The 22,877-nt window shown below is 58.5% G+C and overlaps 1 protein-coding gene across 11 annotated transcripts in view; it reads right to left on the bottom strand.

The window, feature by feature from the left end:
• The window catches only part of NAV1 (neuron navigator 1), a 289,263-nt gene that overhangs the window by 51,920 nt on the left and 214,466 nt on the right, over positions 1 to 22,877 (bottom strand). The window contains exon 1 of one of the 11 annotated variants that reach the window (XM_043533528.1): positions 5,905 to 6,091. The exons of 7 other annotated variants lie outside the window; for them this stretch is intronic. In XM_043533528.1, the coding sequence (XP_043389463.1) occupies positions 5,905 to 6,050 (146 nt within the window). In that variant the 5' untranslated portion in view covers positions 6,051 to 6,091. Of the gene's footprint in view, positions 1 to 5,187; positions 5,260 to 5,904; positions 6,092 to 22,877 lie in introns of those variants that run through there. 3 more of the 11 variants (XM_043533530.1, XM_043533527.1, XM_043533529.1) reach the window with 3 other exon arrangements.

Genomic DNA, 22,877 nt, shown 5'->3' with positions numbered 1-22,877 from the left:
TGCTTGGCACCCATGTCCCCCAGTGAAAGCTACTCTAGCACCTCGCAGAAGGCACCATGGTGGAGGCAACCAGGATCTGGAGGCGGGGGTGGCATCTAATGGTCAGAGCAGGGCACTCGGCTCAGCCCCTTCCCTGGTACTGTGAGCCTGTGGTTGCCTTCGCCATCGGGCAGGAGCAGTCCCTCCTCCCAGACCAGGAAGCGCTTAGCTAGAAGGTGCTCGAGAGACGCAGGGCATTAGACCACCACCCACAGCGCCCAGCACATGGTACCCCTCGAGCCCGGGGTCTACTCCAGGGCAGAGCCGGATTATCATCCACGACCAAGGGACTGTCCTGAGGGCACAGTGAGTGGGTCAGGTCCTGGATGAGGCCCTCACGGTTCTGGGCGCTGCACAGACCCAGAACAGAACCCAGGTCTCCTAAGCCTGGGTGCAGTGACCCAGCCATGGGACCATCCCGTCGCTCACCTGAACAGCAGCTTAGCCCCCACCCCCGCCAACAACCCAGCCCAAAGCCCAAGTCCCGCAGCACCCCAGCGGCTCCTGCTCCGTTTCCCATCCAAATTCCCGGAGACTCCCGGGTTCTATTCCTGACATTGCCAAGTCACATCCCCCCTCTGTACCTCAGTTTCCCCCCCACCTTAAATAGGGGGATGAGAATAACAATGCCCCCCCCATCTCTTCTCTCAGAGCAGTGTCTGAGGTGCTGAGCGCTAGCGACTGCTGAGGGTGCTCTGGCTACCCAGCACATCCCAGGTTTGCTCCTACACCGAAGGCGTCGGAACAGCCTGGGAGCAGGGGCAGGCTCTCCTCCCAGGGGTCAGACCCTCAGGTGTTGGCTGGCAGCACACAGCCACTGCCATGCTCCCTGCCGAGCCGCAGCCCTCCCCTGCCCACCTGTCCGATCCGCGCTGCCTCACCTGCGCATGGGTTCCTGTCTCCCAACGCACGCCCCCTTCTCTGCTGAGGCCGTCAGCCTGACACGTCCCCTCTTCACACCCGTACCCGTGCCAACCCCCAGCACTGGGTCCCGCCTTCTCTCGAAGTATGCCATGGCCATACGTGCCTGCAGACCCCGCCCCCGGCTGCAGTCCACCTCCCCCCATGGCATGTCAGTATCAGACTGAGATGGGGGGTGGGATGAAAGCTCCTTGCCCGGCTCCCAGCATGGCTCTCCAGGCAGGGACCGGGCCGATGTCTCATGCAGCACCAAGCACGTGACAGCTACTCAGGAAATCCAGGCGGGCACACCGGCCTGGCAGCTCCTGGGGGTTCTCCTTCCCCTGCCCCCACCCACAGTGCTCTGGCGGCGGAGTGCCATCCGGTGGTACAAGAATGAGACAGCTTTCAGGTGCGGACTAGAACAACCCCACCCTGTCAGACTCCCCTTAGCAGGATGGCGGGGGGCCAAGTTACCAAACCTCCCGACGGGGCTGAGGCGGAGCGAGCACCCACGCCCCAGCTGCGCGCCTTTTGGCGCCTTCCCCGCAGGCCCACATCTGTCTCTGCTAGGGAAGACCAGACATAGCAGATCAGGATGGGCAGGCGGCAAACAGTAGAACCCGGTGCAGCGAGCAGGCCCAGGGCGAGGAAAAGAGAGGGGGTGCAGGCAGAGCAGGACCGAGGGGAACTGGCAGAGCTGTGTGTGTGGGGAGCCCAGGGCTAGGATAGCAGGGGGACTGCGGGTAAGTACCGGGAGAGCGCAGGTGAACGGTGGCGGTTGTTCCGAGGAGATTCCCATGCGTGCTGCAGGCCAGGGTCTGGGTGCACCGTCAGGGCACTGGGAAGGAACCTGCCCAGCTAGCCCGGCTCTCACAGGAGTATCAGACATCGAACTTCACTCAATTAAAGGGAAAACCCAGGGCTTCAAAACAGGGACGGCCAACTGCAGACCTCATCCTGCCTGTCCAGAGGGTTACCCCCGCACGGTCTAACGAGGAGCCATTCAGCTACGCTGCAGCCGCTGCCTCCGACTTGTTGAGACTGTAATTGCCGTCGGACGTGGGCCAAGCAAAGCAGCTCTGGAGAGGGGAGAACAGGAAGACTGCGCTGCCAGAGGGCTGCACACACACAGCCCCCAGCCGGTGTGAACTGACAGAGTCACAGAGCCCCAAGCAGCTGAGTCACCCCAGCTGGGGGTCTCTGGGCACGTGCTCGGGGCAGGAGCAGCCCGACTCTCAGCATAGGGCGGGTATGGAGTTAAATCAGAACCCAGCGCAGGATCTTTGTCTTCTACTAACTCACGTTCCCAAGGAGCCATGAGGCTGACCCACGTGTAGCTCCATCCAGAGACAGTTTGGCGCCGCTTAACCACACACCTCAAGAGTGTCCTTATCCCCACGTCACAGTGGGGGAAACTGAGGCACGGGGAAGGGCTCTGACGTAGCCCAGGCAGGCTGGGAGCGCCAGTCTGCAGCAGGGACAGTCAGCAAGGCTGGCCATTGCAGGTGTCAACATTCCTGTGTGAGAGAGGGTGCTGCGTAGTGGGTAGAGCAGGGCCCCTCCATGGCCAGGAGGCCAGGGCTCTGTTCCTAGCTCTGGTCAAGTCACTCGGTTTTTATGGGCCTCAGTCTTCCTCTGCTGTAAAATGGGGATAGCAACATGAGCCTCCCCCATGGGACGGTCTGATAGTGGGGGTCAGACAAGGGACCCATTGTTATTTGTTATTATTAGACACACAAAACCCTATCCTGTTTCCGGGAGCAACACACACTAGCACTAGTGGCTAGTCTATATATGTGTCTACTACTAGCTAGAGGAGTTACTCCTGTAGCTCAAGGGCTAGAAGCTTGTGCTGTTAGTGCTGAAAACCCTGGGTTCAAACCTCTCTGGTGACCTTTGGGGATGCAACACTAGGTTTCCTGAGACCACATCCTTGTCCTACTGAAGTAAGCGGGAACGCTGCTCGTGGCTCCAATGGGACCAGGAACTGGCCATCAGCGAGGTGGCTAGGAAGAGGGACATGGGCCAATTGCTTGTCTCTAGGTCTTGGCTGGTGAAGGGACTCCAGCCGCAAGGACCCAGCTAGGCCGGAGGCTGAGAGCTCTTTGGTCTGAGTATAGAATGATGAGCTGTAGTCGACCACACCTGGATCTGCCCATGGCTCTGTCGGCCACACTACCAGCAAATTCAGATGCAGCCCTCCTGCCATTAGCCTCGCTGTCCAGTAAAAGGGGTCAGGAGCACTGGAGAGAGAGCTCAGAACCGGAGTGCTGGCTCCTAGCCGGGGAGGGCAGAGCAGGGGGTCGGTCTGTTAGACTTACCCCAATCCTGATGATGTAGGACAATTCCTTCACGGCCAAAGAGCAGTCCCACCTGCTCCTGGTGTTCAGGGAAGCACCGCCTCTGGGGAGAGGAACTTAACCTCCCTGCCGTCCAGAAACAGAGCTACAGCCCTGGGGGAACCCGGGCCTGCAGAGCTAACCAGGACCCCTTGCTCAAACCGAACCCTTGGAGGCTGGGAAGGAGAACTCCCCTGTGTGCATGGGCGGCCACTTCCCCATCCAGGTGCCCACTTCCTCCCTTCAGAGGCGGCCTCAAAGGGCAAATATTTAACCATCTGCCAGGGCAGGCTGCAGAGAAGTGTTTTATGTTATGCTGCCCCTCAGCGGGGCTGGGGTGAGGGGGTGCTGCAGTTCACAGTGGGAATCCCTGCTGCCAGGAGGCCAGCTTCAAACCAGTGACCTCCAGATGTGAGAAGCACCATTCACAGGCCATTAGCACTTGGTTCAAAGCCCCTCCCCATCTCCTGGAGAATTAGCTGTGATCAGCACTCTCACTTCCTTAGCCCCTTGTCGAGAGGATCAGCGCAGGGCCTGCTGCACCCTCAGCAAGGGGGCACTGGGAGGCAGAAAGGACCCTTCTGAGCAGTGCAAGGGCCCAGTGACTGCTGGGTGGGAGCTGGTGGTTGGCAGGAAGTTAGTGGCCAGCTGGTTAAAGGATACGGGTGTGCAGCCAGGGCTGTCAAGCGCCCCCCTCCCCCACCCCCCCGCTCCCTGCACAGCACAGGAGCACAGCACCTGCGTCCGCTGCGGACTCCTGCAGGATCTGGGGTTTGGATTTTAGGTACAGGCACACCCGCAAATTGGGAAGCAGGTGGGAGGTGGGCGAGGCATGTGGCAGGCTCACAGCCTGCAGGCCCAGAACAAACCTGCCCAAGGAGCCGGTCCAGCTCCGCTCAGGGCCGTCTCACACAGAGGGAGAGTGCAGGGACTGGGCCTGGGTATGATCTCCTGCGGCCACCGCTGCCAGGCGCGAGCCTTCACCCCACCACAAACCACTGGTCCCTGACTGACATCCCAAGCCAAAACAGGCCAGTGCCTGGCTTCTGACCCAGGCTCTAGCCCCGAGCTGCCAGCCCAGGTTCTCACCCCGGCACCGAACTGCCAGCCCCAGGTTCTGATCCCAGCAGAGGGGTGTGGTGCCCTTTAATTTCCACTTGGGAAGCACTGGGTGACGCTCTCTGGCAAGGAGGCAAAGTCTACTCCTGAATTCAAACTAGTCTAGACAAAGCCCTGCAGGGCTCGATTCTGCCCCAGCCCTGGAGGGACGGATTAGGTGGGACCGCGGGGCCATGTGACTCAGCCCAACCCTCCCAGCCCCCTTCGCAGGCAGGGGCCGGAAGCAGACTGCCAGGGCTTTTCGGGGTGCAGGGTTTGGTGGCCTGTCAATTGCAGCTTTGTTTGCAAAGCCACGCGGATCCCGGGCAACCGCCGCTGAGCCCTGCCCGGCCCGGCCCCCTACCCCGGAGACGGATCAGGGAGCGACCCCCCAGCAAGATCGGATTGCCAGGTCGCCGGAAAGCTCTCCCGGGAGCGATTCGGAGCAATTCCCTGCCCAGTGCACCCGGCTCCTTCTCTCCCCCTAGTGCCTCTCCATTGGCAGTTTAAAACCCGCAGCTCTCACACCCTCTCTGCAGGGGCTTTCCCAAGCTCCCCGCCCGGCCCAGCTGGCTGGGGCAGCTCTGCCTGCAGAACATGCATGCAGCAACGCAGCTCGCCCCCCTCCCCAGCAATTGCAAAGCCCCCCGGTTTGCAACGCCGGGCTGCCTGCATTCGCGCTGCTCGCTCGCCGCACGCCAGGGGCTCTGCCTGCCCGTTCAAATCCGCCCCCCGCCAGCACCTTTGCCGTGCAAGTTGCTGAGCTCTTGCATTTCGCAGGAAGCACGGGGAAGAAAGCACCGCTTACGTGCCGGACCCAAACACGCTCCCAGGGAAGGGAAGCATCGAGCCCGCTGCATAAAACAAGCCGAGAGGCTGCCTAGACCCCGGAGTCCACGGCTGCAATGATGGGGGGGGGGGGGGCGGGGGCGTGCAATGATGGGTGCGTGCATCTCTGCAGATTTTGCAAAGAAAATATTTGCAACTTCCTCCCCGGTGAGGGGGGTTTTTTTTTTTTTGCTTGTTTCCCGACACGCCTGGTTTCAAACGAGGCCAAAACCAACGGGTGAATATTTCCGCCCGGCTGAATATAAAATTAATTAATCAGAAAGGAAGAAAAACTTGGGGAAATGCGGCCGTTTCCCCACAAAACGGGACGCGCCCCCAGGGGCCACTGCCCGGCTTCCAGCTCAGCAACGAGCCACGGTTTCAACCAGAATAGTGAATAGGGCGAATGGGGGGGGGCACCAACCCCGCCTGCCGAGCACAGCTGCAAACACCTCGCATGCCCCCCCCCAGCGCCGCGACCCCCGGAGCGCACACATGGGGGGGGGGCTGTCATAGTAACCCCCCCCCCGCCCTGCTAGAGCTCAGCCCGGCGCTGCCACCCCCCGTCCCTTGTCACCCCGCACGACCCCGAATTGGCGGACGGCCCCCCTCCCGTCCTCTCCTCCTGCAGTGGCCGGGCGCAGCGGGATGCGCAGGGGGCGCGGAGCCCGCAGCCCCAGCCCGGCTCCCCCGTTACCTGCTGGCCAAATGCCCCGTCCTGAGCGCCCGGCCCGAGCCCTGCAGCGGGACATGCAGCATCGCCGCCCCTGCCCGGCGCCGCAGCGAGCCCGCCTGGGAGCCGGCGCCCCGCGCCTCGCTCGGGCTCCCGGGGAGCAGCCCCATGCAGCCAGCCAGCCAGCGAGCGAGGGCCAGGCCCCTGCCCGCGGTCCCTCCTCCTTCCCCCGCCGGCCCCCCTCGCTCTCCGCGGCTGGCTCCTTAAAGCCGCAGCGCCCCTTTCCCGCCCCGGAGCGGCCCCTTTAACACCCGGCGCAGGTACGGCAGACAAAGGGCCGCCGCCGAGGCAAAGCCCCTGCCGCTCGCCCGGGCTGCCGCGGCCCCGGGCACCCGCCCGGCCCAGGCCGGCAGCTCCCACCGCGGGGAGCCCGGGGGAGCCCTGGCTGCACGCTGGCTGAAGAATCTCCTGCCTTGGGGCGGAGGGCACCCAACGAAACAGCCGTAACGCCTCGGGGGGCCGCGCCGGGAAATGTCCCGGGGCAGCAGGTCTCCGGGTGCCTGGGGAGCGGGGGGGCTTTGTTCTTCGCTCGGCCTTTCCTTAGCTGGCTGCGGCACAGCTCCAGCAGCCCCCCCACCCCACCCTGCGCGGTAGGGCACAGGGGCGGAGGGGATCGCCCTGGGAGTACCCCTGTCACCCTGCCGCCCCCCCCCCCCCCCCGACTGGATTCTGCAAGAACGCGCCCGGTTTTCAATCACGCCAAACGCCTCCATTGCCGGCGCCCGGGCTGGCTGACTCGGAAAGGAGGGCTCAACACCCATGAAATCCCCCAGCTCCATGGAGAGCTTTCAATTGTGCCCCTCGTCTGACCCACTGGCAGGCTGCTGCGGCTCTCCCATCCCGCCCCCGGCCAGGTCTGCCTTCCTCACTATTCAAGGGGGGGGATAGCTCAGTGGTTTGAGCCTTGGCCTGCTAAACCAGGGTTGTGAGTTCAATCCTTGAGGGGGCCATTTAGGGATCTGGGGCAAAAATTGGGGATTGGTCCTGCTTTGAGCAGGGGGTGGGACTAGGTGACCTCCTGAGGTCCCTTCCAACCCTGATATTCTCTGATTCTATGAATGGCCAGGCTCGGATCAGTGACTCTCTAGCTAGGTACTGATCTGCCCCTTATTACCACAGTGCCCCCCCCATCCTTATTGCATTGATCCTCACGCACCCCTGCGAGGCAGAGCGGTGCTACGATCCCCACTTAAGTCAATGGGGAACCAAGGCACAGAGAAGTTAAGCAACCGGAGGTGCATGGCAGATCAGAGAATTGAACCCAGGCCTCCCACAGCCTAGGCTAGTACCCAACTGGCTGGGTCTCCACCTTTCCCTTGGCACTGTGTCTCGCTGCATAACGTGGCCATGAGCCGGATGCATGCAGCCCGGCAGGTGGAATCCTTCCCTTGCCTCCAGGGAGCCAGTTTGGAGGGTGACATGGTGCTGAAAGGGTTAAATCCAGCCAGCCTCCCACTTCTGATAACGCTAACGTTCCTACTGTACCTTCCGCCCTCAACGCCTTCGCGGCGCCCCCAAAGCGTTTGCACCCCCCGACAAACAGTGCCCAGCGCAGCCCGCCGCTCACTCTGACCCAGGCCAGCCGGGACTGTCTGAAAATCTCTGAAACTCATTGATACAGCGCCCACAGCTGCGCAGTCGGAGGTCCCATGTACACAAGGATTTTGGGCCATGCACTGGATCTGTGTCCTCAAAGCTAGGCTACCACCTTGGGATGCTCAGGGCTTTGAACTGGTCCCCGTGAGGTCACCGTTACGCTACAACTTCTGAAAGTGCTGTAAACAAGTCTCCCTGACCCGGCCAGGGCTGTAGCCTGAGACAGACGCAAGGGGAAACATGTCAGGGAACCATAAGCAAGGAGGAATCCTTGGTGTGAGGAAGGAGAGATGGACAGAGGATGTCTGCTATCCTGGGTTTGTAAAGATAAAAACCCATGTGGACCACCAGTGTCTACAATATTGTTGCCATTGAATTATATCAGAAACTGGTGCCTCCCAGCCCCCTGCTCCCTGGGGAGAGCCATTTGTGAGCATGGGGGCGCAGGGAGTTAGGCATTTGAAGGGCCCGCCAGCCCCTTCCATAGCCCCCACTGCTGAACTGCACTGACTGGAGCTCCCCTCCAGAAGATGCCCCAGGAAGCATGTTTCAAATAAGCCCCCTTTTGACAACCCCCCACTGCCCAACTGCCCCCAACCCTGTATCTCCAAAGTGGGGCGCACAGGTGATGGTGGGAGGGTGTACACAGCTCCTGTTCACACCAATGGGAACAGCTGTGCAGAGATTTGTGAGCGTGTGTAGGGGGGGAATTGGACATACTTTCCTCCTCCCAACTGGAAGGGATCCCAGGTGCTTCCCGGCCTGGGGAGAGGCAGAGAGCTGGGGGCAGATTCTGGACCTGGGATGGGACAGTGGGGGTAGCTGCTGCCCTTGACTTCAATGGCTCTGCCTGGCCTCACAGAGGCCCAATACAGCTCTTATTAACAGTGGCGGATTAGCTACTGGGCCAGTGGGATCCGGGCCCAGGGGCCCTGGCCAATTGGGGGCCCCGGAAAAATGGGCACCCCGACCCTTTCCGCCCGCCCGGAGTTGGGGTGCTGGGGCTTGCCCTGCTTGGCCCGCCTACCCAGTGCTGCTGCCGGGGAGCGGAGGACGCCTCTGCGCCCCAACCCAGCTCCCCAGCAGGAGCGCTGGGGGTGGGGGGACTGCAGGCAGAAGGGGTGGAGAAGGGCCCCCACTTGCTCTGGCCCAGGGCCCCACAAACCCCTAATCCGCCTCTGCCTATTAACATCCATGAAAAGGCTCCCACTGAGCGGGATCATGCCCTTATGGAGCAGAAAGGCACCCTTGATCTCCATGCTGTGTCCTCTGCAGGGGTGTGCACGCTCATCTGTTGCCTGGGGGAGGTGTTTATGGGGGAGGTTGAGCTCGCAGCAGGGTGGAGGGGGTTAATTGCCGCACTAGCAGAGAGGTTGCTGCGAGCCCTGCAGAACTGGTCCCTCTGGGCTAGGAAATAAGTAATTCCTTCCTCCGTTTTCCTCTGCCTAAGCAGCGGCTCTCTGCTCCTTGGTAAATGGGTCTCTGCTTTGTTTATTCCTGGGTCTGGTGAAGCAGTAAAGTAGGAAGGGCCAGGCCGGGGCTCCTGCTGTCAGCTCAGAGAGGCAGCGTGTTCTTATTTGCCAGCAGCATGCTAGTGCATCAAGCATGCAGGTATGTGCAGTCTCAAGTGGGTCAGGGGCTCAGCCCAGGAACCCACTCTAGTGAATGAATTCAGGCACCTTTTGACACAGATTTGCCCAAAGGGAAGTGCAATTTCCTTTACGTGATGTGGCCCTGCTATCCCTCCGAGGGGCGGCTGGCCGTGCGGAAAGGATGCAGCTCCTGAATATTCTCCACACAGTGGCACACGAAGTGTTAAGGCAGCTCTTAATCATAATCCCTAGCTCATCCCAGTAGATCTCAAAGCACTTTACAAAGAAGGGCAGGATCACCACCCCCATTTTACAGATGGGGGCACGGGGTCGAGAAGCGACTTGCCCAGGGTCACCAAGCAGGCCAATGGCAGAGCTGGGAATAGGACCTGTTGCCTGGGTCCCAGTGCAGTGCTGTGTCCACTAGGCCACACTGTCTTCTCTAAATGAAGGAGGTCATAGAGGTGGGAAAAAAACACCAGGTCCCATCCAGGCAACTCCCTTGAAGCGCAGGCAGGATGGTCTATTTCCCAGGGCTTTATCCAGCCGTCTCTTAATTCTAATGGCATCCTACAGCGCCTTTCATGCCAAAGGGTCACCCAAATCTCTCATGCATTTAATTCTCCCCAAGAGCTAGTACTTAGGGAAGAAAGAATCACATAGCAGTCGTTACACAGGGCAGCAGCCCAGAATTTCTTTTCCCCCCTAGTAAAATGCAGCCATCTCTGGGGAGGAAGGTGGAAGCCATTTCATAGCGCACAATAACGTGGCGTTACAATGATTCAAATGATGGGGCTTCTGCCGTTTCCCACGGGAGGCTTCTCCACCGCTTGACCCTGTTCAAGGACATTCCCCCGCGGTATGCAGCCTATCTCCAGACGTTTCACTGTATGCAGCAACCACCAGATCAGTGAACTATATGGCTGTTTACAGCATGCACCACCCAGCCACTACATATGCCAGACACGCAAGGCCTGGAGCCAGTCAAGCACAGACTTCCCAGAGATTACTCTGTACAAGGGCTGCATCCCTTCACATTCTCCCGGAGCTGTGTCTCTCTCCCTGCCATAACATATGGCTCCTCCACCACCACCTCCCCTCCTGCTGGCAGGCTGCCCCATTCCCCCCCTCGCCCCCCACAACGGCTAGCACACGAGGGGCAGAGCTAAAATGACAACGTAGGCTGTCAGAACCTTAGAGACAGTCTCAGAGCCAGGAGTTCGACATGGGGCATTGGCAGGCCCGGATCTGCTGGGACCAGGTGCCCCGTTAGCAGCTGACAGGGCTCGCAGAGTTCTCCAGCAGTTTCTAATGTGATGGGCGGCTGGGTGTCAAGGAGACCCGGACACCCACCCACCCTGGACTGTCACTCACTCACGTGCCTGACATGGTGATGAGAACTGATTGCTGCCTCCGAAAACCGAACAGCTGGTCTCAATGGGTACGTCTACATGGCAAAAGAAAGATCCGAGTCTCAGAGCCTTCCTCACCGGGTTTCCGAGCCTGGGCTCTACACTGTCTACACTGCTATTTTTAGCCCAGCAGAGCAAACCCCAGGAGCCTGAGTTGACCGAGGCTCTGACATGTGGTACTGCGGGTTTTTTTTTTGCTGTGTAGACAAACTCAGTGACTCCCCAGAGCTGAATTCCTGAATCAGCCTTGAGCTCAGTTAGAGTGGCACTATTTTAATTTCACACCACTTTCAAAGCCAAGTCAGTTAAACTGGGGCACACGCCTGTGTAGATGCTCTTAGTTCTGTTGTTATTGATTTGGCGTGGCAGGTCCTCAGATACCATGGTGACTGGCCGTAATTTGCCCTCCCCTGCCTTAGTCCTTGACCTGTCTTTGCCTCAGTTTCCCCATGTGTAACACAGGAGGCTTTGTTAGTCCAACACAGCCCAGTGCATTGATTTGTATAATTTATATGACGGTAACTGTCCAACTGAGATCAGGGCTCCACTGTGCAGGTCCTGCACAAACACAGAGACAGCCAGCCCCTGCCCCAAGCTTACAGGCTAAACAGACCAGAGGAGACTAAGGCATAGAGAAAGGAAGTGACATGTCGAAGGTCCCACAGGAGGTGAGTAACAAGAGCTGGTCCTGGAACGCAGGACTCCTGGGTCCCAGGCCTGTCTCCTGGACTGCACTGCCTCTCCCCATGCTAAGAAACCCCCTCATTGTTAGCAGCACGAGGATAAGGAAGGAGAATGGGAGCCCTGGCCTGGCAGCTTCTTTGCCAAAGTTCGGAGCAGTGGCAGTCCTGAGGTGGGAGGGGTGAGCCAATGCAGCTTGTGCCAAAGGACTCCCGAGCCACGGTGCAGTTATTCATTCTGCCCACGTGCCACTCTGCTCCAGTGTGAGGAGCTGAGCCCATTGTCTGCCTTGTAAATCAGCCAGCTCCATCGATCTTGCTCCTTCCAAAGTCTGGGCCTGCTGCGATCTCCTCCGGCATGTGGGGGAGTTGCAGAGAAATCAGGAAATGAGCTGTGATCTGGTGACAGCAGCCCCCATCCAAAGGCTGTCCGTTACCCCTCGGGGTACTGCTAATAGTGTGCCATGCATCCCCTCCCCCACAAGGAGCTGCCACTCCTCCGGATCTCAGCTGGGGGCATTGGTGAGGCTGGCACGGGAGCCCCCAGGGACACCCCTCTGCTATATTTGGAGTAGCAGGAAAAAGAGGATTGGATTCTAGAGAAAGGAAGGCGGCTCAGTCTCTGGCCTGCACTGCAGCTTCGCGAGAGGACAGCACCGCAGCTCAGAGGCTTGCAGCTTCCAGGCTGGCTGATTCTGCTGCAGGACCAGGGCTGATGCACCTCTGCTCTTCGGAAAGAGAATCTGCGAGCGAGAGCAGGGTCTAGACATCAAGATTCACACCAGCGCAACGGGGAACAGAATCCGGGCCCTTTGGTTCCAACACACACACTCCCCCGAACAGATCCTGCACTGGAATAACCTCCGCGTCCCAGGCCGCCTGAATGCAGCTCCCTGAGAAGCCTAGACAGGCCATAGCGGGCACTGCAGAGCACTGGGGGCAGAAACCCTCCTCCCCTTGGGTCCTTCTCCCTGTAACCTCAGTTGCAATCAAGGCAAAGGCAGGACAAATCTCTGGGCTAGAAACATGGGCTGGCAAGGGTGTGTGCACCCCATCTGCCCCTGAGACCTGGGACTTTTCTGGGCAGAACCATGCCCCTTCCCCCAGGATCTGGCACAGATATAGGAGCCTGAACTGGCTGGGGGGGCCGGAAGCCAGGGTGGATTTCCAAAGCCTCCTTGCTGCCAGGCAAGTATGTGACAGCTGGGGCACATGGCATGTGCCGTCGGGGACACCTGTTCAGCATGGACCTGAGATGATGAGCCTTTGCGGAGAACTCTGCCTGACACTCATATTGTGTGTGTGTTTGTGCCTTTATAGAGATACACACACAAACACGCCTTGAAATGCTGAGCCTTCTGGAATGCAGCCAATGCTACACAAACATCTCACGCAGCCCAGAGCACTATCAAAAATGGCAAATCGGGGAATGCCCCACATGCCGAGGATCGTTGTGCATCGGGCAGTGCAGACCCCTCCGCAGCCCTCACAGGTGCAAGGCCTCAGACTGGACCACATGGCCCCTATGACTGGTACAGGAAGATGAGCCCCCCTCCCTGTCTAGAGTCTCTGTCTGTCTCTGAAAAGCATCAAACCCCACCCCCAATTAAAGGAGCCCTCACACACGCTGGAGTGTCTCAAACCGGGCACCTAAACATCTGAGCTGCCAAAATCAGAAACTTCCAAAGCGTCTCAAGTCATTAAGAACACAGGCAAAGAAAGACGTGTGTTTGCAAGGCAGGGAATTTCCAAGAGCACACGTCCCAGTGCGAGTCAGCGGGCCTCGCACTTCGAAATACCTTCAGTGCTTTTGAAAAGCTGCCCGAGTAGAGTAGCCCCTAGAAACCCCATTGTGCTAGGGGCTGGCCAGACATATAGCGAGAGACAATCCCCGTAGACAGACAAGGGGAAACTGAGGTACAGAGTGGGGAAGTGGCTTGCCCAAGGTCCCACATCAGGTCAGTGGCAGAGCTAGAATTAGAACCGGGGTCTCCTGACTCTCACTCCAATCACCCATCCGCTGGGTACAACTGCCTCTTGACACAGTCCTTGAGTGGTCCCGTTCTTCTCCATGTGGTGGGCAGGGTCCCCACGTGGCAGCGGCACCCAGGGGTTCAGTGCTCCCTGCAGCAAACACCCGGCTTGAGGTGGGCTCGGGGACTCAGGAAGCGAAAGGGTTAATAAAGTCTTGTTTGCATTCAAAAATCCTGCCAGGCGGGGAAGGGGCTGGAGAGACGTAGGGAGGGGAGGGGGGGAGCAGGCTTGCTCTGTGCCTGCCTGTTACTGGTTAGGGGGGCTGTGGCCTGAGGGAAGGGCGGGGTGGGGGGTCATTAGTCTCTGTCTCTGGCCATTGGCTGAGAGGGAGCCAACCAGATTCAAACCCCCAGCTCAGCTGGCCAAGTGGAATTGTTAGTGCTTTGGGGAAGGAGGGGTGATCACTGATGCTCCCCAGGGAGGGGATTTGGCTCTTTCTATCCTAGCTCCATTGCAAACTGCTGTGAAATCCCCAAGCAGCCCCCAGGGCGTGGGGGGAGGTGCAGAAATTCCTCTGCTCTGGGTTGGTGCCTTTTTGGAAACATGGCGGGGCTGGTGCTAAAGCTCTGATTCCGGCAGGCTCTGTGCGGCGCTACCCTACGTTTTGCAGCAGATCCAGATCCACCCCGGACTGAACGGCAACACCAGAATTGAACTCAGATCCGCTTGCTCCCAAACCACTGACAAATCAAGGAGAATCTCTGTTAGCTCGTGCGTGTATTGGGTGTCTGACACATGGCTGAGCAGCTCGGACTCCATCCCCTAGCTGCATTATCCACACACCGCCCCCCCCCAAATCCTTGCAGTACCACAACGATGGGCTAATCCTGAACAGGACTAGTCAGGAATTTTCTGAACAAATATGTTGATTTGTCAAAACCAAAACTGTCTGCAAAACATTGCTGGGTTTGATGAGACACCCAACTTGCAAAATATTTGGCTGAAAAAGTTTTGATATTGTCAAAATGCCCCACTTTGATGTTTTCAAACTGAAAAGTTTCACAGGTTTTGAGTGAAACTTTTGGTTTTTGTTTGGAAATGTTGGTAAATTTTCTTTACAAAGAGGTAAAAAAAGGTCAATATCAAAATGAACCATTTTGAAATTACCCAAATGAAATGTTTCCATGGACCCAAACCAATCTTTCCCCTCTGGATTTTTGTTTCACGAAATTTTTTGAGATTTCGATTTTTCATCCCAATTTGGGCTGGGAAAATTTTTTGAAATGTCAAATATCCTCGTAGGATGGGGAAACCATCTGCTGCCCAGCCCTGATTGGGGTGGGCAGCAGATTCTTGTGTGGGCCAAACAGATTCTACATATTTTAATAAGATTGAAAGTCCCCTATGATGATTTATATTTTCAGTTCAGCTAGTTTCATAGGTATTGAGATAGGTGGTTTCTATGTACAGTACTGTCTGTTTATACACTTGTGTAAACTAAAATGATGCAAACGTGACAACCAAACGCTAATGAATTGGCTGTTAGTATAATGTATTGAAGCAGGCTGCGGGCCTTATGAAATGCTCAGGTGGGCTGTGTACGGCCCGGGGGCCATAGGTTGGGCACCCCTGTGTTAGGACATAGCAGCTGTTGTCCTTGCCTGCCACAAAGCTCCTCCCCCGGGGAGATGTTTTGATGGGTGGGTCCCACTGGGACACAGAGTTGGAACTGGGCCATGGCATGGGCGCTGACTCCATGGGTGCTCCAGGGCTGGAGCACCCACAGTGAAAAATTAGTGGGTGCTCTGCACCTACTGGCAGCCAAGCTCCCTTCCCCCACCCCACCTCCTCCTCCTCTTCCCCCTCCCCTGAGCGTGCTGCGTCCCCACTCCTCCGCCTACCTCCCAGTGCTTCCCACCCTGCTGCCGCCAAACAGCTGTTTGGCAGCATTAGCATGCTCCAGGAGGGAGGGGGAGGAGCGGAAACATAGCGCGCTCAGGGGAGGAGGCGGGGAAGAGGCGGAGCTGGGGCGGGGATTTGGGGAAGGAGTTGGAATAGGGGCAGGGAGGGGGCGGGGTTGGGGCTGGGACTTTGGGGAAGGGGTTAGAATGGGGGCAGGGCAGGGGTGGAAAGAGGTGGGGCAGGGGCGGGGACAGAGCAGGGGGTCGAGTACCCACGGGGAAGAGGGGAAGTTGGTGCCTATGGGCCATGGCACTGGATAGCATCGCAGCCAGGCATGAGCAAAGGGCTCCTTCATCACTGTCCCCACTGCGTATGTTCCTGTGCCCCACAGGGAACATCAGGATATCGGCTCTCCTGCAATCAGCGATGAAACTGGGAGTGGCCGGAGAACAGCACGACTACCCCACTCATGGCACTCAGGAGAGGATCTCTCCTCCACCTCGCCCCCCGGCGGGGATCTGTCCCCAGGAGTGAGGAGGATGTGCACTCGCACACAAGCCCTGCACCTCTCATCCCTTGGCAATCCCTGCAAAGAGGGGGGCAGGCACCTGCTGGGGAGGCTTAGCTCCACCTCCTCACCCTGCCACGGGAGGAGCGGACAAGTCACCCTCTGGCTAAGTGTCTCCCTCTAGTGGCTGCCCCTAGCGAATTCGAGCGCCTGCTGCCGGGGGCGATGCATTACTCCCTTAGCCCACGGGAGAAAGGCCGGGACTGAAGGTCTCAGCTCAAGTGAGGTCACTGGTGGCCCGTGGAGAGGCGTCCTGGTCCTGTCCCAGGTCAGCAGGCCTTTCAGGACCCCTGTTTTTAGGGTTGACGGGGGAGATCATTTGTGCCACTCGCCAGGGAATTCTGCTCCTCTCCCCGATGTGACTGCACCGGACTCTGAAGGCCCTGCTTGGGAAGCAAAGAGCGGAAAGGAAAACTTCCTGGGGGCAGCAGCTCCTGCTCGGGACAGGACCGCGGCAGCTGTGGGTGGTGCGTCTCTCAGCCACCTGGGCTCGTTCCTCTCTTCCCATTTACTTTCACTTAACTGGGTAGCAAAACAGTGTCATAAATCAATATTTGTGTTGGGGGGTGGAGCTCTGGGAAAGGGGGAGAGAGTCTGGCTGTCAGAGCTCATGAACCTGCCACTTTGTTTCCGCCCAGCCCTCAAAGCCAATTAGAGAATCGTTCGGGGGACGAGCTCTGCCAGAACCCCACGTTTCCTTCCGTGGGAAGGAGGAAAAACAAACACACCCGCGTTCTCCAGCCCCAGCCCCAACGAGGGCCTGATCCCACGGCTAGGGCTGGCCTTTTTCCCCCATCAGCCGCTCGTTAGAGGTCTTCGTTAACGGCATCACATCCGCAACACAACCTCAAACGCTCAGCAGCCGGCGCTGCCCTCCCAGCTCTGAGACAGCCAGTCCCTCTTGCGTGGAGAAGAGCCGGACTCCCCGCTCGGGCTGCTGTGGTTTGTCCTGTGTCCACCAAAGAACAGTGGCAGGCCCTGCCGTGTGCCAGGGACAGAACGCTTTGTTTCCCTGACTGTGGCCCAGGTCTGGGGCTAAGCACCACAGAGCAGCCAGTCCCAGCTGTCCTGTGCGTCAGCCCTTGTGACACAAGCTAAGCTCTCGGCATGCCTGTTGTCTTTGCATGGAGCTTAGCTGTTCCTGGATCTCACGCAGCGACCCTGGCCATGCCTGCTTCTCCCATGGCGGCCTTGGTCCCTTCTGCCCCACTGCCGCCTACAGCAAAATGCCTGCTTATTGGCAAGTCTATCATCATCTCCTCCTGAGCCACTTCTGCTACCAGGCCTGCACGTGAATAAGGGTAGGAGGGAACGGCATGCAGGGACTGTCACCTTGCAGGGTGAGCTCTGTGGGGCAGAGACTCTGCAGAGGGCCCAGCACAATAATACCACCCAGCTCCTAGACAGCACTCTTTCTCAGGAGATCACAAAGCGCTTCACAAAGGAGGCTAGTACCACTATCCCCACTTTATAGATGGGGAAACTGAGGCAAAAAGTGGTGACGTGATTGTCCCAGCAGGCTAGTGGTAAATCTGGGAATAGAACCCAGGCTCCTGAATCCCTGTCCAGCACTCTGTCCATTAGGCCACCCTAGTCTGAGGAAGCCTCCAGGCCCTGCCACAGTTGCCATTATCACTGCTGTCATAACACTAACACATGGTCTCTGAGTCAGGCCTGGCCATGCCCCAGTGGGATCTCCAGTCCCAGACCTCAGCTCTCATCCCTGCCCTGCCTGGGCCCCTATCCCTGCCCCAGCTGGTGCCAACCTCACTAGCTCTCTCGCCCCAACATGCCAGACCCCAGGCCTACTTGAGGGAATCCTCTGTTCCATCCCCACTGGATCCCACACGCCACCTGGATCCTAGATCCCAACCAGCTGCTAGCGCTGACAGGATGCTGCTGGATCCCACCCCCAGCCTGTGGGCTCACGACTGTTCCCACGGAGACGCTGGCCGGTGGTTATTTGTAGCCCACCACCTTGGGGCGTATCATCACTGTCTTTCCAGAGAGGACATGCAGGCCTGGTCAACACCGCCCTGGGGATCTGCCTTCCTCTGCTCCAGAGCAAAATCCCCACTCTCCTGTGAGCACTCCTGTCCCAGGAAGCTGCTCCAGCCTGTCTCTCTGCGCTGAGCTGTCCAAACGCACACGGCATCTGGGAAGGCAGCATCTTCTCCCTTCCCCCTGCCCCGCTCCAGCTCCCCGCTGAGGACTGCCGTAATAGCGGGGTCTGATTTCCATGGGGAGAGCTCTGGCGGAGAGGGGAGGCCCAGACGATCCCGGTGCTTACCCACTTGTGGCAATGACGTCAGCGGCAAATCTGAACCATGTGCCCTGGCTGTAATGCCACGCAGAACTGCTGAGGTCAGCGGAGAGCCAGCACCCAGGAGAGCAGGAGCCTGGGTATCCTGCAGAGCCACGCCGCCCGGGGCCCATCCCCCGTCAAGTGCAGCAATGCCCTCTCCAGCCAGGGATCTCGACGTGCTTTGCAAACCGTAACCACTCAACCCTCCCAGCACGCTGCTACGACTCCCATATGCAGACAGGGAAACTAAGGCACACGAGGGGAGGTGTCCAGCCCAAGGTCACACAATAAATTAGCAGCAGATCCAGGACTAGAATCCACCTCTCTCTCCTCTGCTCTTCCCAGGAACCCTTGCTTCCTCCACTCTCACCCTAGGCCTGCTGGCTCTCTGCATTGGGTGTGCATTGCCAGCATCCGGAGTCTCTCCAGCAGCATGTATGCTTTCATCCCAGGGCCACAGCATCGTTGCCCCATGCTGCCTCCTTAGCTCAGAGGGACAGTGCAGTGAGGGTCCTGTCCCGGGAGCACCGTTTGCAGAGCCCAGCCAAGGTCCACTCCCCACAAAGCTCAGGGCTGAGCAGCTCCAGGGGTTTAGCTTCTTCAGTTATAAGAAGCGGCTGGTTGTGAAATCCAGATCTCCCCACTTTCCCTGCTGTCTGGAGCAAAGCTTTTGTCTCAGACTCCTCTCTGCACACAGTGGTCTGGCTCTGCACTGTTACTGTCACAATGACACTTCCCACCCACAGAACTCAAAGCACGTTAGAAGGGGAAACCGAGGCACAGAGACTTGCATCGTGTCATCCAGCGGCAAAGCGAGGACCAGGCTCCAGGACTCCTGACTCCTACTCCAGTGGTCTGTCCACTGGATTAAGCTGCCTCCCCTCTAGCAGGCCCCGGACTGAAAGCACAGACCTTTACAAATCAGACAAGCCAGCTGTTGTGCTCTGGGACAGAGCTTTCAAGGCAGGGGGACAGATCGTGTTATGGGAGGGGGGGCTGTCCCTGGACTGTTCCCCATTAGGTGGAAGACTCCCAGAGGAGGATCTCAGGGCTGCGATTTTCCATCTGCACATCAAAGTGCTCCAGCAGCCCTGGAGGGGGGCTCTCCTGATTCGCCGAGCAGCTGGGCGTCAAAACCAGCGGGGCGGGCTTCCCAAATCACTTCCAGCCTTCACACTGCCATGAAATGCTAGCCCAGGCCTCCCCGCTGCCCGCTCCCTCCCCTCAGCCATGCCCGCTGTTTATATTGGAAGAGGCTGCCTGACAAAGCCACTTCTAGGAACTCTAGGACATAAGCGGGGTCCAAACCTCTGGCTCCTCCGCCGAGAGCGAGCTGACAATGCCGGCATTTAGCAAAGTGCGGCGCGCGCCATCCTGGCGCTGCCTGCTGCCAGGGCAGTGCAGCCAGGACCGACACTACCTCACACACACAAGGACTCCCTGGAAACCAGGCTCTGCTAGGAGCCAGGGGCTCGATGCTGTCCCCAGGGAAGGGGCTCTGTGTTCCCAGAGGGCAGGTGGGCAGCTGCTCCCCACAGTGGATGGATCTAGCACCCATCCCCCTTTAGACACTCACTGATGTCGGGGAGGCAGGACATGCTTTTTGGGCTCAGGACAATCTCCAGCTGGACCAACCTCCATGCAGGAGGTAGATGCTACATAGGTGTCCCATCCCGCGTGCCTGAGTGTGCTGGCCTGCAACACCCCCTGCTGCTTAACCACCAGAGCGTGTCAGAGCGTGTGCTGGCTTAGTGCCTTCGGACAGATGTCCAGGGTTGGACAGACACAATGGCCACATTCCTGTCACTACAGACCGCAGGGAGGGGCTGGGGGCCCGCAGCAAAGAGCTCATACAGGAGCCTCATGCACCCTCCCGTGGACATCCGCACTCTGCCACTCCCACACCTCCCCGCTGCGCAACCCGCACACACCCGCACTCCCACACACAACACTCCCACAGTCACCCACGTCCTCCAGGTGCCCAGACACCCACAGAGCAACTGCAGTCCTTCCACACGCCTCCACAAGCTCACGGCCATGCTCTGCACACGCACGTGCGCACGCATCCTGTCACACACACCTCTTCGCACGCGCAGACACGCAGCCCCTGAGCCCCACATCGGCTCCTTGTGCCTTATATTTAGCAGCTGTCCATGGGGCAGAGGGATCCCTCCCACGTGATCTTTGATTTCCCCCTCCGTGGTGAGGCCGGGATCCAGTAACCTGAGAGCCACTCCTTGACCCCTCACTCCGTGAAGGTGTCAAATCCTGGGCAGGGCGACGGGTGCCGGTGACACGGCTGGTGAGCTGAGCTGCTCCCAGCTTCCTTTGCTGCGACCCAGACAGATTGCTCCGCGTGGGAGGTGGTGGGGAAGGGGCCAGCTGGCCCTGGGCCAGTGCAGCTGGCCACAGCTGTTCTCTCAGGGCCCAAGTCACAGAAAGAGGAGTATGTTTTGCCTTGGGAACCAGGGAGGGGCTGGACCAATGCCTCGAGCTAGCTGCTGCCCTTCATGCAGAGCTGCATGCTCAGAAGAGGGGCTATTTACCCTGGGGTCACACAGCAGGGACAGTAACCTGCCTATCCAAGCCCTCCTCTTCCCCTCGCTTACCCTGGGGTCACACCATTGACTGGAAGCAGGATTACTGCTGAATTACACCAGGGTGAGTGAGAGGGGAAGACAGCACATGCCGTGTGACGAGGGGCCTGGAGGTTCCTATAACAATCACAATTATTACCAGCGATCCTATGCACTTATCCAGCACCTTTCACTGGAGGATCTCAAAGCGCTTTCCCAAAGCCGGTATTACTGCTGTTGGTTTATATATGGGGAAACTGAGGCCCAGGGTGGCTAGCGACCACGGTCACCTGGTGAGTCAGCGGCAGAGCAGAGAATAAAGTCCAGCTCTCCGGACTCCCAATCGCCTGCTGTGACCTCTAGGCTGCACGCCCCAAGAGCACACATTTTATCTGGAGCTCTCTGTTCTGCGGGGTGGATGTGCAGTGCACACGAAAGGAGTGAGGAATATGCACTGAAGCAGGGGGCACAAAGAATTAAATGCCCCCTTAGAGGGGCAGTTCCTCCTGCACTGATCTGCTCTCTGCATCCTACGTTGCCCCACTCCTCACCCAGCCCACGGAGTCACAGCACGGACTGTGACAGTGCCGGGACAGCTGGGATGCAGGGGGGCTAGGGCTCCCTGTAATCCCTGCTGCTCAGGACAGTGTGGTAAATATTTATACAATCGCAAACCATCCCTGGACGTCCTTCCCCCCACGAGCGGCAGCCTGCACAGCTGCCTGCGAGACATGGCCAGCTCACGGCATGCACACCAACACACACACATCTCCACAGACAAACGCACAGGCGCACACAGAGACAGACAGACACATGTGCAGGGCCACAGCTCGCTGGCCAAGTTCTCTCTCCCCCAGGGCCCTCTCAGCTTCAGAGGAGCGAGCCAGATGCTGCCGTGGTGGCAATGACTTCATGGGCTCTTCCGGTGGGAGCCTCCATGTGTGGACTCAGCCCTTTCAGGGCCTGAGGCTGGAGATGGCGCCCGGCCAGCCAGTGTCAGACTCGGGGGGGAATCAGCAGGAGAGCAGACAGAGCTGGAGCTCCAGCACCAGTCCTGCCCCAGACAGGATGATGCTGGGGAAAGGCAGCGAGGACTCCCGCCTCCTGCAGCTCACAGAGCAGCTCAGCCAAACAGCTGCTCTGACCTCCAGGCTGTGTTATGCTACAACAAGGCTGCTGAGAATAGCAAGCCAGGCTAGCTGTGGGCGGGCTGCTGGGCACCGTGCCTGCCCCAACCCAGAGCTCAACGGGGGGGCCCGTGTTAAACGAGCACTACTTCCTTCCTAGCCTCACTCCCATAATCAGCACACTGAATGGGGGGGGGGGCATCACCACCACAAACCCTCACATGGGAGCAACGAAAAAAAGTGTCTCTGCCTACAAGTCACCCTGATCCCTGCAGGAGCTTCCAAATCCCAGCCCAGCCTGACTGGAAGGTTTTCATGTCTTTGAACTATACACAATCACAAACCTTGTTAGGACTGATAGGTGCGCTATGCACCCTTCTTTCAGGCTAGATGGTGGGAGCAATTAAATATCCCTTTATGTAGTGATAGCTGGACACAATAGAAGCCACTGCCCAAGGTAATGGTCATATGACAAGGCCTGGTCAACAGTTAAGCCATGTGGGCTGAGTGGTTCCCCAGGCACTGATTGCAAACACAGGGGCTGGGGGATTGTTTGGCAAACCATGGGTGTGAGAAGGATAAAGCCACAGCAAGAGAAGCAGTGATGAACATGGCCCACAGAGACAGGCTTGGAAATGGTGAGCAAGGAAACCGCCTGCTGCAAATTATTCCTACTGTGTACAGCAGAACGGGACTCTGTGTGCATTCTTTACAAATAAACAGGAATGGCACCAAAGAATATCCCTGACTCATATAATCAATTTCTCCTCCTCATGGAAACAACCCAGCAAGGCCTCCAATATTGACTAACTGCTCCAGCCAAACGGGCAATAGTATCACCCCACCCTCTCTAAATAGGTGCCTCCCCAAATCCCTGCCCTGTGTGTGGATCCCCCCAAATAACTCCACCCCTGAGTTCCCTTCCTAAATACTATCTCACCGTGCTGCATCCCAGGGCATCATCACCCCTTAATCCCCTTCCCGCCCCGCACAGTAACATTTCTGGGGGAGTCATCCAGCCTCAGCCAATCTGAAGCCACCAGATTGTACCTAGAATCCCCACGCCTCCTCCCCAGTCCTCACTCTCCCAAGGCCTCCTAGAGTCTCAAGCCACCCTGCTGGGTGCCAGCTATCAGGAGCAGACAATGCCCAGGGGCACCGTGTCTCTGCTCTGGTTGGCATCACTCCTTCCATGCGCCCCAGGG

The sequence above is a fragment of the Chelonia mydas genome, chromosome 21, assembly GCF_015237465.2.
Source record: "Chelonia mydas isolate rCheMyd1 chromosome 21, rCheMyd1.pri.v2, whole genome shotgun sequence".
In the NCBI taxonomy this organism is placed as follows: Eukaryota; Metazoa; Chordata; order Testudines; family Cheloniidae; genus Chelonia; species Chelonia mydas.
Note: the sequence above shows the minus strand (reverse complement) of the source record. Positions and strands in the feature narration are given on the sequence as shown.